The 18,043-nt window shown below is 40.3% G+C and overlaps 1 protein-coding gene across 3 annotated transcripts in view; it reads right to left on the bottom strand.

The window, feature by feature from the left end:
* The window catches only part of CADM2 (cell adhesion molecule 2), a 527,339-nt gene that overhangs the window by 91,865 nt on the left and 417,431 nt on the right, over positions 1-18,043 (bottom strand). For all 3 annotated transcript variants that reach the window (XM_063126769.1, XM_063126771.1, XM_063126770.1), the window contains one exon: positions 13,129-13,219. In XM_063126769.1, the coding sequence (XP_062982839.1) occupies positions 13,129-13,219 (91 nt within the window). The remainder of the gene's footprint in view (positions 1-13,128; positions 13,220-18,043) is intronic.

The raw sequence follows: 18,043 nt of genomic DNA, 5'->3' as shown, positions 1-18,043 counted from the left end.
TCACATGGGTGAAAATCGCATTTCCTTAACGCTGCTTTTCCACACTTCCACATTTTTCCTGGAGGGAAAAGAGGAAGTAAACAAGACCATGTAGCCCATTTGGAGGATGTTTTTACTGCACCACTTTCCTGTACACAGCAGGAGATCGTGGCACGTTGCGTTTTTTAAAAAAGTCGGATTAAAAGGGGGTCTATTTTGCAATGGAAAGATGAGCAGAGGGAGCGGGAGGCACGTGGGAGGCAGATGACATCATCTAAAGGATGCATGAACATCTGTAAGTGGACAGTAGCGAGTGTGCAATATAACACTCGTCTGATGAACCTCTTATACACCATTTTCAGAGTAAGCAGGAACAGTCTTAGTCCACAGTTAATGTCACTATGGATATAACACTTAACCTTGATTAATCAACCAAAAGTACCTTGTACCTGGCACTTCAACTATGAAAATGTGAGCTATTACATTACAATATCATGTTAAATATTTCTCTCTCTCTCTCTCACACACACACACACACACACACATGTAGCTATAAATGTGTTGAACAAAACTAATACAAGAGTTTAAATCCTGTTTCACTCGAGGAGATATATGTCTTGCAAGTATAGGTAAGATCACTGCCATCACAAGTTAACTCAAGGGGGGAAAACAATCAAATACTTCAAAAGGAAGAAGCATGAAATAGTATAGGAAACCATTTTATGTAAGCATAGGTGGGATAAGGTCACTACAGTAGTATAGAGCATTCAGTCCTATTCTTCAAGGATACCCTCTAGTTCTTACCTGTCTCTGCCACTAAAGATGCATTCTATTATTCATTTAGGGCACAATCCTATGCCTGGGAGAATGGCTGATTGGGACAAGCTGGAAGTTGTATGACTTTTTTTCTGTCTAAACATGCATAGGATTGCATCCTTAAAGTATTTTTATACTGTTCCTCAACCCAAAAACGCTCCTGGAGCAGTTTACGATCAATCAGTAAGAGAGATGACACACAAGGAAAATGGTAGGGATGTTGCAGGACTCCAAGGGGGGTGGGGTGGAGTGCAGTGGACCCCTTCTAGATCCTGCTCACCAAGCTGTCGCCACTTACCAGACCCGTTCACATGAGCACCGTATAGTCCTTGCGCATCTAGTGGCCCCTCATCCCCCTAGCAAATGACCATTTTGCATAAAAATGGTAGCTCAGGGTTTTCCGGATATGCAATGTCACGTACATGGCATCTGTAAAGGGGCCATTTTTGCAACATTACAGGTGTAAATGGCCCGTTCATGCCTGTAATGATGCGTATATAGCCTTTTCACGACTGCCATTTATGTAATATTACATTTCTGGGAAACCCCAACCCACCATTTTTACACAAAATGATGGCTTGCCAAGGGTACGGGTAGCCCTGCTGTGCTTGTTAGGTACTCACTGAGCCGTCCAGCAGCTTGTGTGGCGAGCAACTGGGGGCGGATGGCAACAGAAAAGGGGATGAGGAGGGAAAAGGAGGAAAGAATATCAGCATTGCTGGTGGAATGGCCCTCGTTTGCCTCTTATCTCCTGGCAGAGGCAGTCTAACTGGACTTGCTCCTGTCTTCCTTGTTCACTCCTTTTTCTTCCTTACAGGGCAGCTGATGCCACTTAGCCCTGGGATGGGTGTGTGTGTGCACAGGGAGAGTCCAAATGAAGTATATTATAACATCATGAAACAGTAAGTATTCCCTCCTTTGAATGAAGATTAACGCTGTAAAGAAGGGATGGTGAACTAGTGGCCCTCCAGACGTTATTGAACTCCAATCCACCAGCCCCAGCCACCAAGGCCAATGGGCAGCAGGAATGATGGGAACTGTAGTTCAATATCATCTGGAGGGACACAGGTTCCCTTCCTCTCCTGTAAAGCTTCCATGAACCTTCTCATCACTTGGGGAAAACGTCCATGCTCCCTGCCCCGAGATGAAAAAATAAGAAAGTTGCTCCATTAGCAAACATTGGAGAAAACCATAACAACAAAACATAAGCTGAAGTGGAGAAAGGAGGATGATTACTAAATAAAAAAGAATAAATGGAATCTCATACATGGAAAAGCAGAGGCAGAACTACAGAAAGTGGAATGAACTGGTGAAGCAGCTGGAAATGGCAACATCATTTAAGGGTGGGGGGGACATCCAAGGATTTAATTAAGGAACATATTTAGAACAAAAGTGTGCAAACTGTACAACTCCACTCTTACATCCCCAACTGTATATCATTAGCATTAACAACACGGCTCTCAATTAATCTCAGTAATTTGTAACAGCCACTCTGATGCACCCACTTGAGTGTTGTAGTATCTTGATACTGCTGACATTTGCATGTCTTTGGAATACATTTTTTATTTATTGTCCTTTAAATATGCAGAAGTTTTTATCAGCCATTGTTTGCATATTTTATGAAGAGAAGGTTTATAATTTCTCCATTTTACTTACTGTAGCTGGAATAATAGACAGAATCAGACCCAAGGCCTTGACTGATCCAGGATGCCCCTTTATGGGATTCATGGGCTTGTGTGCTCTCAACAGTACTGCCGACTTTAAATCTGAACCAACCCCCTGTTCTTCCTAACCACCTTGGAAAACACTTTTAAAATGTTAGGATATTTTTAAAAGTCCACTTACTATTGGAAATTGGGGAAGTAAGGGCTGCAGCTCATATCACCAGCTATAAACAGCAATCCCCCAAAATACCCTACATGCTTTAAAAAGTTATTTCACCATCTTTCTCTCAACATCTAGTTCATGTTTAAAGCCTGTATTTTCCCCAAATAAGAATGATTCATTTATCAACGTGCATTAACAAGAAGCTTCACTAATCCTCAAAAGATAAATGCTAAAAACCCAAGAATAGCAAAACTCAAGCTAACAGCCCAGCACATCGGTTGAGTCAGGAATAAGATCAAACTGGGCCGAGTGTCAGATCAAAAGGATAAATCAGTAACATGCTGAGTTCAAGCAAGGTGGTCATATGCTAGGAGATCTGGAAATTAGCCAGCAGTCAAGGAATCAGGTGCCCAAGTTAGAACAGCAAAGCAAGAGCAGGAACAGAGTGAGAATGAAGAAAGGCAAATAGCCAGAATCCTAAGGAGTGGACAGCAGGACTCAAAATATATCTTCTTTTTACTTTATTCCAAAACCCATAGTAGGGCAATATATTTACTAGAACCAGCCAAAACTCATTAAATGGTGAGCAAGTTTTTGAGTTCTCCAGGACGGTTCATCAGGCAAGATGTTAAAAACACAAGGGGGACTGGGAGATCACTTGACATTAAAGCCATCTGGGCACTGGATATGATCTTAAAAAGGAGTGTAGGAAGAGATTTGATTGGACTGGATTGAAGACTAAGGGCACAAGAAAGGTCCTACAACTGAATTCCACAGTATGGCTGGCTGGGGATTCTGGGAGTTGTAGGACTTTATTTCTGGCTAAACATGCATAGGTTCACACCCTTAATTGGATTGGGATGTCTTAAGTAGTATGCAGTTTTCAGGTTACATTTAGGAATTCTGGGACAAAGCAATACAACAGTGGCTAATTCTCCATTTTTGAACATACAAAATCCAGTAGTTACCTGGATTTGTCACTTTATAACTCTTTGGTGCAGTGGCATTGTCCCTTTTATGAATGGAAGTCACACTATGCAGAACATTTCCAAAATAGGGGAAGCAGCAGAAGAGCCCACTGATCAGCAGTGCTAGGGAAACGGGCAGACGTGGCCTTCTCTAAAATACCAAGACGTTACAATCAGGACAGAGTCAATTACTCTGGCAGCTGTGACACAAAGTTGCCTGCATCTTGCTCCACCAATGAGACAACTAATTAGAACAGACAAGATCACTGGGACATAGAAGCCTACAGAGGTTTCTTCATACCTAGAGAAGTTCTAAGATGTGTTTTGAAGCACTCTTACTGAAAAGGTCTTGACTACTAGATATGCATCAGTGAATAATTCTCCCTTCCAACATTTGCCCAGGTCAGAACAAAAACATGGTTCTACTTCTACCCACTCACTCTCCCTCAATTCTGCGTTGCAATACAAACAATGCATGCTAGGAAAATATTGCACGTTATTCAGTTATTAAAGATATTGGGGGCTATTTCTGTATACCTTATAAATTATAGGATATAGCAAATTGATAACAAATAGGAATATGATAAAACAAACTTTATTCCTTTGTAAGTCTTTGCTCCAAAACTCTGCTGTTAAATTGTCAATTCTGCCACCCTAATTTTTTCTTCTTGTAGTTATCTCTACAATGCTATCTTTCCTAGTACACATATATCGTTAAGAATCTCGCACCCTTTTCAGAATTGAGAAACTATAATTATTTTTCATGATTGGAATTAAATTGTGGGAGGTTTCAGAAACAAAGAAGAATTATAATGGTGTCAAGCACTAAAAGCAATTGGTTTAATGGTTTTTAGTTTCTAATAAGCTTGTTATAGTTCACACATTTCCATGCTAATATCCGCAGTTACCACAGCTGTTTCCTATGCATTGTCATGATTTTTCCTGCCTATGCATGTCATGGGACACGTTTTTCCTTTACAGGTTTTTCCTTTAGTATCCAACACTGCCAACAGAGAGAGAAAGAGAGAGGTTTTTCAAAAATTAGATTAATTTTCTGTTTTCTGAGTGCTGGTCCTTTTACGGGAATGTGGAGGGTGGGAAATAATGAGGCAAGAGACAAGAATGGGATTTAAACAGGGCCACCTTTATTAATATATCTGCAGAAAGGGTAATCCTAAATGAGCATCTTATCTAATCCAGCCTCATGCCATTGTTTTATAAGGAGAGACATTCGCAGCCTGAAAGTGGTGCCTCACAGTTCGCCTTTTTGGGGTAGGGAGGCCTTCCATGTTACCCACCCCCTCATGCCGCAAGGCTCCGAGTGGGTGAGGAAGGTTGACCACAAAAGTAATCCTTTATCTCACCAGCTGGGCCACAAGTCTCTCAGCTGGGAGCCTCAGGCATTACCCATCACCATAATGGTGCCACTGAATGCTCACCAACCCTAACCACTCAAGATGCCTGCAAATGTGACCAAATTGTTAACAATGCTAAATCAACCTAATTATTTCTCCCATCCTATCTTACAGTGTGAAGGAGGCAAAAAAACTCATAACCAATGAAAGTTTATGACCAAAAAATTCCTACTCAGCCCCCAAAATGACGACCAGAATACTGTTTTGTCCTGGATCATCTCTGTGGTCCTAGTGATAAATTAAACAGAATCTACAAAGAAACAGTATGTATAGTCACTGAGCTCTGTACTTTGGGAGGTGAGTGTAGAGTTCAGTTGTCCCCTTAACAATAATGTTTATCAGGTGATCTTGGGCCACTTGCTGTCAATCTAACTAATCTCACTACATAGTTGTAAGAATAAAATAAAGTAATATGTACACTATCATATGTTCCTGGGAGAAAGAACGGGACAAACAAACGAAGTTAAATAAAAAGGCATAATCTCTAGCTATCAGCTCTAAACTATCAGCTCATTATTACACAAATAGCTTCTGTTTGTTTCATGCAAAATATAGCATTTTGAAGCAGAGGATTTATAATGCCAAACTCCAGCCATGGAAAAGGGATTCTACAAATGTGCTTATTTTGTTTCCATCTTATGAAAGGTTGAATGCACAGTTTCTAACTTCTAGTGTTGCCAAATGCCATCCTGATGACATTTGTTGTATCACTTTTATTTAACAACTACCTCCAAACTGCAGACAGATTTTTAACCATCTTCTTTTCTTGCCTATCTCAAGGAAGAAAAAGAGACATTTTAAAATATGTATCATACATGACTACATAAAATGCTGCATCTAAGGGTTATTTTTCTGCACTATTTTAGGAGCAACCATTGCAGGAGATCCAGCTGAAGCTAAGAAAGCTGTCTGCTGAATAAAGGCCATTAAGCCATCATTACTTCACAGACCACTAAAAGAGAAGTCCTTTGGTGCTATATTGTGAAGCGTAACTTGTAAATGGGCTCTAATGCTTCTACCTATTTCTTCTCATGATACAATGGCACCAATTTTGCTGCTTCATAGAGAAAAAGGGGATTCCCAATTGGAAAATGAACTTCTAGTTGCCCAGACAGCAAACCTATTCACTGCAATTCAAAAATACAAAGTATTTATTATAATATATGTTTACATCTCTGCAGAAATGATTCATTTTTCCTAGCCGGTATTAATTCCTGTATAATAATATATATTACAACCCTAGAGTCTTAAATTCCTTGAAATATTGGGGAGTAAGATCACAAAAATAACATGTACCTAATCTTTCAAAATAATTGGCTTTTTGGTTACAAATACAAAGTGCCTATTTGTGATGGTTTGCTAAGAATATTTCCTCAACAGAGCCATATTCTTCTTTGAGCATCCTCAGGTGAGACTTCTGTAAGGCTTTAGAATGTTTAATTGAAACATACACCACATAGCAGATGGCCAATAAGTAAAGTCAGTACAGATTACTAAGGGACAAATAGTCTCTTTCCCTTTAAATCTATCCATACTCTAAGGAAATCACATAAAGTAGGCAGCTGAAGACATAAAATGTGTGATGACAGAAGACAGAAAATCTTCATATAATGAACCTGTAGAAAATGAAATTTGTGTGCAATAATATATAGGAAACCAGTTGCGTTTTAGTAATATGTTAACTTTCACTTTAAATCTCTGTGTTCCTACACTGGAATTTATGCCATTATGTGTTTTCTGGGCATTTATTCCAGCCTACTTCAATTCTTTGCATACTGCAAATACTTAAATTGATTCATGTCAGGTTTTGAAAGAAATCTTAGATCAAACAGAAATTAAAGTCTTTGTTTTCACATTTAATTAGGACAGCCATGAATAAAGATTAAAGCAGTGCTCTTTATATCGTATACCTATTTACTTGGCAAAATTTTAGTAGGCCATATAGTTCCATTCCTGAATACTTTGCTGAGAATGCAATGTAAGTCTTCAACATAAAAATCTATATTCTATGTTTTTCTGTATTTATTCCAAATGATGTACCAGTGGGTAAGCATTGTAATAATTTCCTATGGTCAATATAAATAAATAATATCATGATGGTGTGAAATATATATAGCAAGTATTTATTTTAAGTTAAATTGGTCAATCATATTGAAAAATACATTCCTTTTTTTATATTGTATCTCATGTAGTCCAATCAGTGTGGATGATGCTTACCCGGCTGAATAGCATAACAGACACATGTGATTTAAATTTTAGCCCTTGAATTAGATATCCAGTTATACATTCAAACTTTTCTCAACATTTAGAATATGTGCCTTTCAGCTCAATCTTATCATATGTGTTTACTCAGAGTTAAGTCCTCCAGTGATCAGTAGGGTCAGGTAAATGTGGACAGGTCTGCAGCCTTAGCATGCAATCCTATATATGCCTACTTGGAAGTACAATCAACTGAGTTAAGTGGGTCTTACTCCCGGGTAAATGAGCGTTGGAGCCCTAGTCTTGGGTTTTTCTCTGAATAGTATTTATTTATTTATTTATTTATTACATTTTTATACTGCCCAATAACCGAAGCTCTCTGGCTGGTTCACAAGCTCTCTAGGTGGTTCCACATTCTTGAAAAGAAGGATCTTGCATAGGCATTAAAGCCTGTTAAAAAGAGTTAGATAGTGCAAGAGGAATAGCAGGTCTGAAAACAATCCCAGAAATGAACAGAAATGCTTACTTCTGGGAGATATTACTGGAGCTTCTTTCTGTAAACTCCACTGACTTGCTCTATTCCAAAACCAAGCATTTCGCTCATTTCTGCTGCAGGATCTGCGAACTTCCCATTGTGCTAGCTGAGACTCATGATAGCACATGGACAGCATTGGATACTGCCCAATAGGCTTTATTTTAGAATTTTAAATTTTGTATACTCGTTTTTATCTCAATTTTAGAATTTCTGTAAACTGCCCAGAGAGCTCTAGCTATGGGGTGGTATATAAATGAAATAAATAAATAAATAAATAAATAAATAAATAAATAAAATTTAAGGCATGTACTACTTTCCCAGAGATTACTATTCTAGGTAAAACCTAGGGCCTTGCTAGACCTGCTGGCTTACGCCAGCAGGGAGGCGGGGCCGAGGCGCGCTAACGTTAGCGCACCTCCCCCAGGCTACCACACGGCGGACGCGTAGGGACGTCGTGTCCCTGCGGCGTCCGCCATTTTTATTTTATTTTAAAGGGGCCGGGTGCGGCCCGAAGACGGCGGACAAGGTAAGTGGGGGGGTTTTTTTGTTTTTTTTATGGGGGTGTGTGCGAAGGATGACAGGGTGGGTGGCAGGGTGGGTGGCACGGGGGGAGGGCGGGTGCGATTGCGCCGCACGCCGCCCGAGCCCGGGCAATGCCTATGAGCGCTGTACCAGGTCCACGGCTTTTCGCGGCTCCTCGCTAGTAAGCGAGGAGCCGCGAAAAGCTGCGGAACTCTCCACACTTTCCCCAGCCCCGGCCTGAGGCCGGAGCTGGGGGAAAAGCGCGCCATAAGCGCATTGGCTTATGGCGCGTTGGAGGAGGCCTCAGCGCGGCCTGCCTCCGGATTCCCCTGTGCGTCATCTGGACACACAGCAGGGAAACCGGGTCAGAAGGCGCGCTAAGGCCTCGTCTAGGAAGGCCCCTACAGTGACTTCCTTAAGATGGGTTCTAAGATCTTTAGGATATTTTAGTAAAATTAATTGCCTAATCCATATCTCATACTGCTAGATCAAGCCTCATGGAAATAAAGGGCCTTGTTGTGGCAGACAGGACCTTAAGTTCATGTCTTTCTCCACAAAGAAAACAGAGCAGCTTACCTGTAACTGTTCTGGGAGAGTGGTCCACAGTGTTGCTCATATGGATGATTGGGAAGGAAGTGCTTCCTGCAAGGAAGGAGGGCAGGAGCACATGCTAAGTTGCCAGCCATGCAACTTCTCACAGAAACCACCCTTCTTTAAAGATATTCTCTAAAAATTCTATTTTAGGAGGGGAGGGGGAAATAATTTATACATGTCTAATCACAGCACACGTAAGCTGAGATACTGAAACATATTTGTGTCTTTCTTGCAAACATATCTGTTGTATAAGTCAGTCTTCTACATTAATATTTTAGTCAGAAAACCACCTTGTAGAGGCACTTCAGTGACTATAAATCACAGCATAGAGAGCAGCCATTATCCAAAGACAATAGGCAAGGTTTATTTTATTTATTTATTTATTTTTGCATTTATATCCTTTTTTTTCCTCCAAAGAATGCAAGGTGGCATACATAATCCTCCTCCTCTCCATTTTATCCTCACAACAACCCTGTGAGGTAGGTTGGGCTGAGAGTCTGTGACTGGCCCAAAGTCACCCAGTGGTTTTCCATGGCTGAGTGGGGACTAGAACCCGGATCTCTCAACTCCCAGTCCAACACTTTAGCCACTACGCCACACTGGCTGCAGCGGACCTCATAATAAGCTGACAAGGCAAGGCTGAATTCCAACCTCCCCCACTCCCCTCTCTCTCTCTGAACAGTTTAATTCCTAGTGTAAAAAACCAACAACAAACAAATGCCAAGCCATAGGCTAGCATGGTGTACATGAGCAGGAATGAAGTGCAGTAGGCTTTAGGTTTGCATGCCACCACTCCAAAGATGTTGTGGTTTTAATTATGTTGGGACAGCTTTTCCTTTGTTTTATCTTCTTTAATAGATTAAAGACCAATCCACCTATCTTTGGGTGGTATCACTGAGGAAATGTCTATATGGACAGTCTCAACTATATACCAAGGATTTTGATAAGTTGTAAGGGGAGCACACAGCACATCCCTATAAGCCAGTCTTAACTATAGGACGCAAACTGATTAGATGGGAGCCTTGTACAGTTGACTAGCTTTCAGTATTTAGTACCAAATACTTTACAATGTACCATCAAGTTATGCATCATTCAATTTACTTTGACATATTTTTTTGAATAGGATCCAAAGGATAAACATAGAGGGGATGCTTGTGGTCATGTTAAAATAAATATATAGTGCTGCATGGTGTGTGTTTTATCTTTTTAAAACTGGTTTCAACCATGTAAGTAATGATATCTGATGAAATGTATGCCAAATATTGTATTGTATTGGCATGGATTCCAATATTTGATATTAAGAAATATTGTTTGCTGCTGGGAAGTATAATAAACAAAGTCTATATTTATCTGGTCCTACAATAATTATATTGGTAAGATCTCAACTGCCATACATCAAACTGATTATGTTTCCAGATATTTGGGTGGAATCTGTTTCTCATTATTAGCTCAGAAAGCTTAGCAGGTTCTAAAAGCCACACAGGATTTAGATTCAAACATATCTTCCAGATCATTTAAATAAAGCAAGTTAATAGCAGAATCGAAGAAGACAAGACATTCTGAGTGACTTTCTACTACCTGACACAAATAATCAAAATTGTGCCTTAAAAAGACAAGGGAAGAGAGAAGCCATCTATTTGATCTGTCAAGTAACCGTTAGTCAGCCTTGCTTCTGAATAGGGCTATAGACAGAGCACATTCCAACTTTTGTCTGACACCTGTCAAACATAAGGACAGTCTAGCTATGGTCCTGTTCTCAATGATAGGAAAGCTATAAAAACTACAGCACTTGCTACAAAGGAAGAAGAGTGCATGAAAGAAGCACCAGACTTCAAAATGTTTTTGGCAGACATAGTATATCTACAAACTCTGATAGAACATTCCTGAACCACTTCTGCAGCATTTCCATTGGAAATGTTATAGGTGTTGATTGACTAGGACTATGCACACAGCATTTGGAGATCCAAATATCTAATTAAAACAATTTTCAGTTACAGAACCAGTATTTGCTTACCTATCAAACAGCACAGATTAGAAGTGAAAAGGGGGTGGGGAGAGGAGATCATGCTTTCAGGAGTACCCAAACAGTGAACATGCACAATATAATTTAAAGCACCATGTTCATGCTTAATTGGCACACAGTCCTCCTAAGTCAGATATGCCCTGAGCTCAGCCTATGTAGGTCCCGTATAATCAAAGCAGACTGGCATGACACTGGAGTTAGCATAGGGTTGTACTTTTCAAATGATCTGACTCAGACATGATCACTATGAGGATGCCACATTCTACCACTTTCTTGCAGGAAACATTTTTTTAATTTCTGATTTTGTGCTAAATTCCTGAAGAATAAGAAGTGTTAACTTCTTCAATAGATACTGCAACAGCCAGCTCCCATTCCCTGCCTGCATATTTGACTTTTCAACCCTTTTGCACTTGAAGGCAGCCCCACGTGCCCGAGGCATGTATCTCCCACCAGGCTCATGTATGAGCTGAGTTCATGTAGAGGCGCTGTTTGTGTAGTAACGTGCCTTTTCATCTGGGGTGGGGGATGACTGCAGTGCGACATTTTCAATGTGAGTTGTGAGAATGCAATTGCAAGTTCTATGATGGCATGCATTGGGTTTGATCCAGACTGGTACTGCTCCACACAATGGGGCTTTCCCACCTCTCCTCCCCACTGGGGCCCCCTGCAAAGTCTCTCTTACAATCAACTTGGCTCAGAAATCTTCATTTTGTCTGAAGATTGGTTGGAAAGACGTAGCAAGCTAGGACCATACGCATGTGCAGTTTGCCAACATCTTTTACTCAGATTGCCAAAGTTGTGTGTCTACCATCTATATAGTGGCAAGAGACCTCTTGGAATCACTAATGCTTTAATCTTTCTCCATGAATTGGCAATTGAGTGCCTGGAGATGTTGAGTGTCCTTACAAAGATATAATGTAAAATGAAGGTGCTAAAGTTAATCACCTTCTCCTTTTCTAAGCAGGAAAAGACAATCATCTTTCCCTTTCTTCACAGGGAAATCCATTTGAGGACCACCCCACACTTTTGTGAGTCTGATTCTAAAGTAAGTGCAGGGAGCCAGATCTGGACTGAGACCCTAGGATAGAGAGGGAGGGGGGCTTTAACTTGTTGTCCCCCACTGTGGTCCTGATCCAGATTGCCCCTCTCTCTGCCTGTAGTTTTCATGGCCAAAAAGTGATCCATATGTTTAAAATTTAGGCAATGAATATTACAGGTTAAAGCCTGCCTAACCCACTTACTTTAGAGTAAGGAGAGCTGCTATCTATGTCTTCAAAATAATTTGTAGTGTGGGTTTCATAAACTCTGTTCATACTGTTGTGTACCCAACATATGAATAGCAAATGGGAATGGGTGGTTCCAGCCACGCCCTCTTAGTAAAATCATCATTACCTAGTTTCTGGCCCAGCAGAAACACAATGAGGTCCTGCTACCATGAGAGAAATTGCCCTGTCATTTCTATTCTGCAAACATTTGTATCCTGAATAGGCGGAAGTAGCTGCAGACATACGGCTCAAGCAAGTACGGTATTGTATTATTTATATTTTAGCTGTTTGGCTAAGGGGTGGTATACAAAAATATACTACAAATAAATAATAAATAGCCCTGGGGAGCATTTAATGTAAGAAGAAGGAAGTATTTTGAACTATCACCAAATGGCAGGCTTTATATAATAATATTAATAAATTTGCAGGGTGGGTTTAAGGTTTGTTTGCTTGAAGAGATAAGTAAACAAATTCCTAGTGAATCTCGAACATATACAGCTTCACTCTCTTAATGCTATTTTTAAAAGTGGGATAGTTGAAAAGATCATTTGCATATATCATTAAATTTCCAATTACCATTTAAATGACAACCAAGGCAGGAAGAGAGTTCAACACTTTACTGGGGGAAAATGTCTTGATTTTAGAAGTTTTTCATCAGATGTGAAGCTTCGCTTTGTGAGTACGTATCCATCATCAGTCTGACGATATGAACAGCAAATAAGCCTGCAATTCTTTCAGGTTGAAATAGCTTACTTTAAAAAAAAATGCACAGCAGGAATCCTTTCCCAAAACTAAAATAAATGACAAAGTAAAAGACCAGTCTTCCATAGGCACTTAATGAAGACATGCTTCAAGGGATTTTCTGTACCAGAGATCACTTTACACCCCAGGACAAGAGAAAAACAGTAGAGGTTTGAAGTCAGAGGCTGCAATCAAAGGAGAATAAAGAAAATAACAAAAATATATTGCTTGTTAAATCACTTACAGTGGTTTTCCTTTGGATTCACAAATCAAAGTTATAGATTGTCCTTCTTCTGGCCACAATGTGTTAGGTATTATTTTAACTGAAGGAATATCTGGAAAAAAAATTGAATTACATTAAAATTGTATACCATATTATTTAAAGCAAAGTCAGATTTCACTTATAGTTGGTTTAAGATGCTATTAAATATTGCTCGTTTGCCAATTCTGAGAAAAGATGATAGTATGAGTTTGTGCAGTGTTTTTGGGTGGACTACCAGCTTCTGCCACTGGTCATCACTGAATGGAGGTGGGGGACATGGTGCCCTTACTAGGAGGCATCATAATGCGGTAGTGGAACCACCAAGACTACCTGTAAGGCACCATGCTGTTGAGTAGGTAGTAGCATTTGGTACAGGTGATGTCACCAACAGCTTGTACCAGGAGTCATTAACTACGCAGCAACTGCTGAAGTAGTGCTGGGCCTCCTTCTTTCATTCAGCATTTGTGGGTGGTAGAAACTGTAGTAAAATCACTGCAGAAGCAACGACAGAGCAAAACATTGTTTTGCTTGATTTTCTTTAAGTTAGCAAGCCATTTTGATGGTAACATCAAATAAATCAACATACAATAGCATATAATTTCTGCTAGACCTTAAAATATGATTTCTGTTCAATGCAATTAACTTTCATTATAGAAGTCAATAATATCAGATAATGTAGTGGATTTCATGACACAGCAGAAATGGAACTCAAGTGGAACATGCAGAGGAAAACCCTTGAGTTTTTCATTTATGGATAAATTATACTTTGCCATAACACCTTTTGTATAAACTTCAAAACTTTAAACATCTGCCTCTTTAATTGAAACCTTCATTCTAACAATAGTCATGGTAATAAAAATGCACACCAATTGAACTTAATTTTCAAGAACGTCCAGTTACCCATCACCACTCCTTGTCTAAACTAGCTTAACCACAGCTACTGCTAACTATGGCTAGTATAAGTATGGTTCCAACAGTTCAGATGTCACGCTAAACTACATTTAACAAAATGGTGAAAGGAAGGGGACAGACACACAGCTGGGGAGAGGTACAATTATACATGCCAAACTATGGTTTGATGAGTGGGCTGCTGGATGTCTTATTCAGCCCAATGTATATTGACCTGACATTTTTTGAATGTCTGGGAGTTAAGTTTTTAGTTTTCCTCTTCTATAAAATCCACTTAATATAGTCTTCATCTTCTATAAAATCCACTCCCTTCAAATGGTGTTACTAACCTAGGTATTTGGGAGGTATCAGCATAGAAGTTTAAACAAACACTGAATACATAAAACAAAACTTCACTGGACTTTTCTAGTGCACTGGGTTTATTGGTTCAAGGTTTTCATGACTATTCCTCACAGAAGTAGTCTTTCCCATTAAAGTCCCATCACCCTTTGCCAGAATACATTCTATTTGGAAACTGCAAAATTTTCTGGTCAGTCCTAGGACTGTGATCTCTGTCAAGTTATCAATTGGTTTCATTATGTCAGTCAGATTGAATCTAGCAATTTCTCTATTTCTATGGTTCTCTTACAGCTTGTTTGGTTAGCATGATAAGTCATAGAATCCAGGTACTATACAGCGTATATACTTTCAAAACATTAAATAGACAATCTGAGCACATTATGATATGGTTTCTCTGTAATTCAACAATGACACACCTAACTACCTGGCCTGGCAATAATTTGGGTGGTATTTGCATGCACCTTTCCTCTTTGTCCTCCCATCCCCCACTAACAAACCTGCAGCTCTACAATTCATCTTCTCTTGGTATTTTGCATTTGATATTCATTTTTAATTAGAAGTACTTCTATTCTTTCACGGCTTGTTAACACTTTCATTTGGGAAGCACAGCTTTCATTAGCCCTGTGAATAATCACTATTCATTGCAGCAAAGTCCATTTCTTGCAATAACCTTGCTCTGACCTGATTATCAGTTAAACTACAAAAAACAGTGTCTAATTAGCCCATCAGCTCATGTTCAAATTCACATGACCTAACTTTATTAGAAAGGTCTGTAACATAAATGTCTACAGTCTCCCCTGACTACATCTAAAGAAAACATTTCTTAGTCCTGTGCCTTCTCAATCAAACTAGAAAATTCCAGAAGCACTGCAAGCACCCATTCACTTCTCTGTCAGATTTCCACTTGGGGGAAAAAAAATATTCAAACAGCTTCTTCAGGTTTATATCTCACAAGAAGCTTTCCACACTAGTGCGAAGTAACAATAACACTAAGTGGAATAGTGCTGGGTAGTTTATTTGGAGTATGTTTCATTGGGAAAGAATCACCTATTCATCAGATAAAAAGTATTATGCAGTCCTTAATTTCCCCCCCAAAATTACTAAAAACAGGAGCAAAGAAGTGTGACGGGGCTATTGGGAACGAGAGGGCGATCACTCTGCCTCCTAGCTGCTGACATCATATCAGCCATACAGCTCTGGCTGATGTGTGACTGGTATTAGTCTGAAGCAGGGCCTGCATGTGTATGGCTCCCTTAGTGGAGCTTCCCGTTCCATGGAGGAAGCCATATTTGCACACATGCAGGGCTCCCTTCAGACCGATGCTGATTTCACATCAGTATGTAGGGACTGGGGCTGGACCACCCATTCCTGAAAGCCCCTTCACACATTCTTTACTGAAGTTCCAAAGAAACTCTAGTTATAATTAATTTTGAATTCTAATTCTTAAGAAGTGCATACTACTAATACTGCAGGGGAAAATGCTCCACTACCCATGACTGAGGAACACTCTGGGCTTTAGCTGGTTGCGCTTTATGGGAGCCAGGATGGAATTGTTTCCTTCCAGCACTGATAGACTGTTGGGTTGGTGTTTTTCTTTTTGCCTTCCTTGGGACATTTGGTTTTTTTAATGGGTGATGTTTGTGTGTTTGAGTCTACAAACTCTTGCCCACATCTGGGAGTAGGCCCTATTCAGCTCAAGGGAAATACTTCTGAGTAGATTTTTAGAAGATTGCACTGGGTATAGCCATCAGGTATAGCTTGGGCTATTGATGCCTGTCTCCCTGACCATCTTGGAGGGCAGGCTGACAACTATCCCCTTTGCCACCAATTTTAGCAAATGCATCTATGCTGTGTTCCCTAACTAGAGTTGGGGTCCACTTTACTTCATTTAAACACTCTGTTTTTCTCCTATGGCAAATGGTCACTTTCTGCAACTCTTTATATTGCAGAATCTTGAATGTCTGCTTCAGCTTTGCAATTCCATCTTTAGGTAGCCGATGAAGCTTGCAAAACAGGGTCTGGGTGACAAAGGCCCACCAAAACAACTTTGACAGTCTAGAAGAGGGCAGAGCTGAGGGAGGGAGGAATACTGGTACACACCAGCACACATGCTTTCAGGGTCTGTCTGTGTTGCGTGAGGCAAAGGACAAGATCGTACCCCTTCCCATTTCAACTACAGATATTGACCAGACTGGCAACTAGATCTTACTTTACCACTAGCAGTGGGACAGCATGCTTCAAACAATTGAACAGCATCCTTGCCACACCTGAAAGCAGAAGACATGCAGCTCTGTCCTCTAATACTTATCCACTGTTAAATAGCATAGGGAAAAGAACCAACCCCTACAAAACTCCATACTGGATAAATCATGGGGCCGAGCAATATCTCTGAAGCAGACCATCGAAGAAGGAGTGAAACCACAGCAATGCAGTACCTCATACCCCCAACTTGGACAATTGCCCCAGAAGGACACCATGGTTGATGGTATCAAAAGCCACTGAGAGATCAAAGAGAATCAATAAGGTTAGCCTTGGCATCTCTCTCTCTCAGCATAGGTCATCATACAGGGCAACCAAAGCTATTTGCATGCCAAACCCTGTCCTGAAGCCTGACTGAAATGGATTCAGATAATCTGTCTCATTTAAGAGCTTATGGAGCAGGTTGGCAGCCACCTGCTCAGGAATCTTGCTCAGGAAACATTTGCCACCAAACTAAAGTTGTTGAGGTCTTCCAGGTCTGAGGAGTGGATAAGCATTATAGGTACAATATTTCATCAGTGCTCATGTGAAACTCCATTCAGACCTTTGAGTTTGCAAATCTTGAGTTAGATCCAGATTCAGGTGCATGCAACTAGCATGGTGCAAGGAGACTTGCCCACATCTTCCTCCCCACAGCAGCTCCTACAGTCCCCTGAAAATGCTGCACAGAGGATTGGGTGACCCTGCTGAATATGAATAGGGGGACTGTGGTGTAGGGAAGGAGGGGATCCTTGAACATCACACAGAGGCCCCTTCCTTGAGCAGAGACCTTTCATGCAGAGAGGATCTAACTAAATTTATAAGGGTATAAAGCTATAATATATAGCACAGAGGCAATTACTGGAGCCTTAATGGAGTGAACAGTCAACACAAACACAAGACTAAGGCCCACTGCTTTTGCTGCTAATCTTGTGTTCTCAGTCATGCCTGTCAGGCTGCCCAGACACTAGAGTCCCATGCCTCCACTGAGCCCCGTCTCCTCTTTTTCTTTTTCTCTTCCATATGGTGGCACATGATAGATGGAAAGATGGAACTCTCCCACTTTCCATATACAGCTGCCATACTTTGGTAGAAGTCAAAATGACATATACGTTGACTTAGGCTGCTGTAATCCTATTTTAGATTCAGCAAAGCTTTCGCCATTATCGATATATCTTGCTATTACACAGAGCTAGTGTAGGAATACAGCAAACACACACACACACAATTTTCATATGTGGGGGAAAATAGCCTATCTGCAGCTGCAAATAAGCAACTTGGTTATAGCAACAGGTTTCTTCATAGTTATCATGTAACCACAGAAAGAAAGTATTGTTATGGCACAATTAACTGAATTACACAGAACACATAAGGATGCTCAATATCAAACCGGTCAGAAACCGAGAGGTGG

The sequence above is a fragment of the Elgaria multicarinata genome, chromosome 5 (assembly GCF_023053635.1).
Source record: "Elgaria multicarinata webbii isolate HBS135686 ecotype San Diego chromosome 5, rElgMul1.1.pri, whole genome shotgun sequence".
In the NCBI taxonomy this organism is placed as follows: domain Eukaryota; kingdom Metazoa; phylum Chordata; class Lepidosauria; order Squamata; family Anguidae; genus Elgaria; species Elgaria multicarinata.
This window is presented reverse-complemented; position numbering and strand designations above follow the sequence as displayed.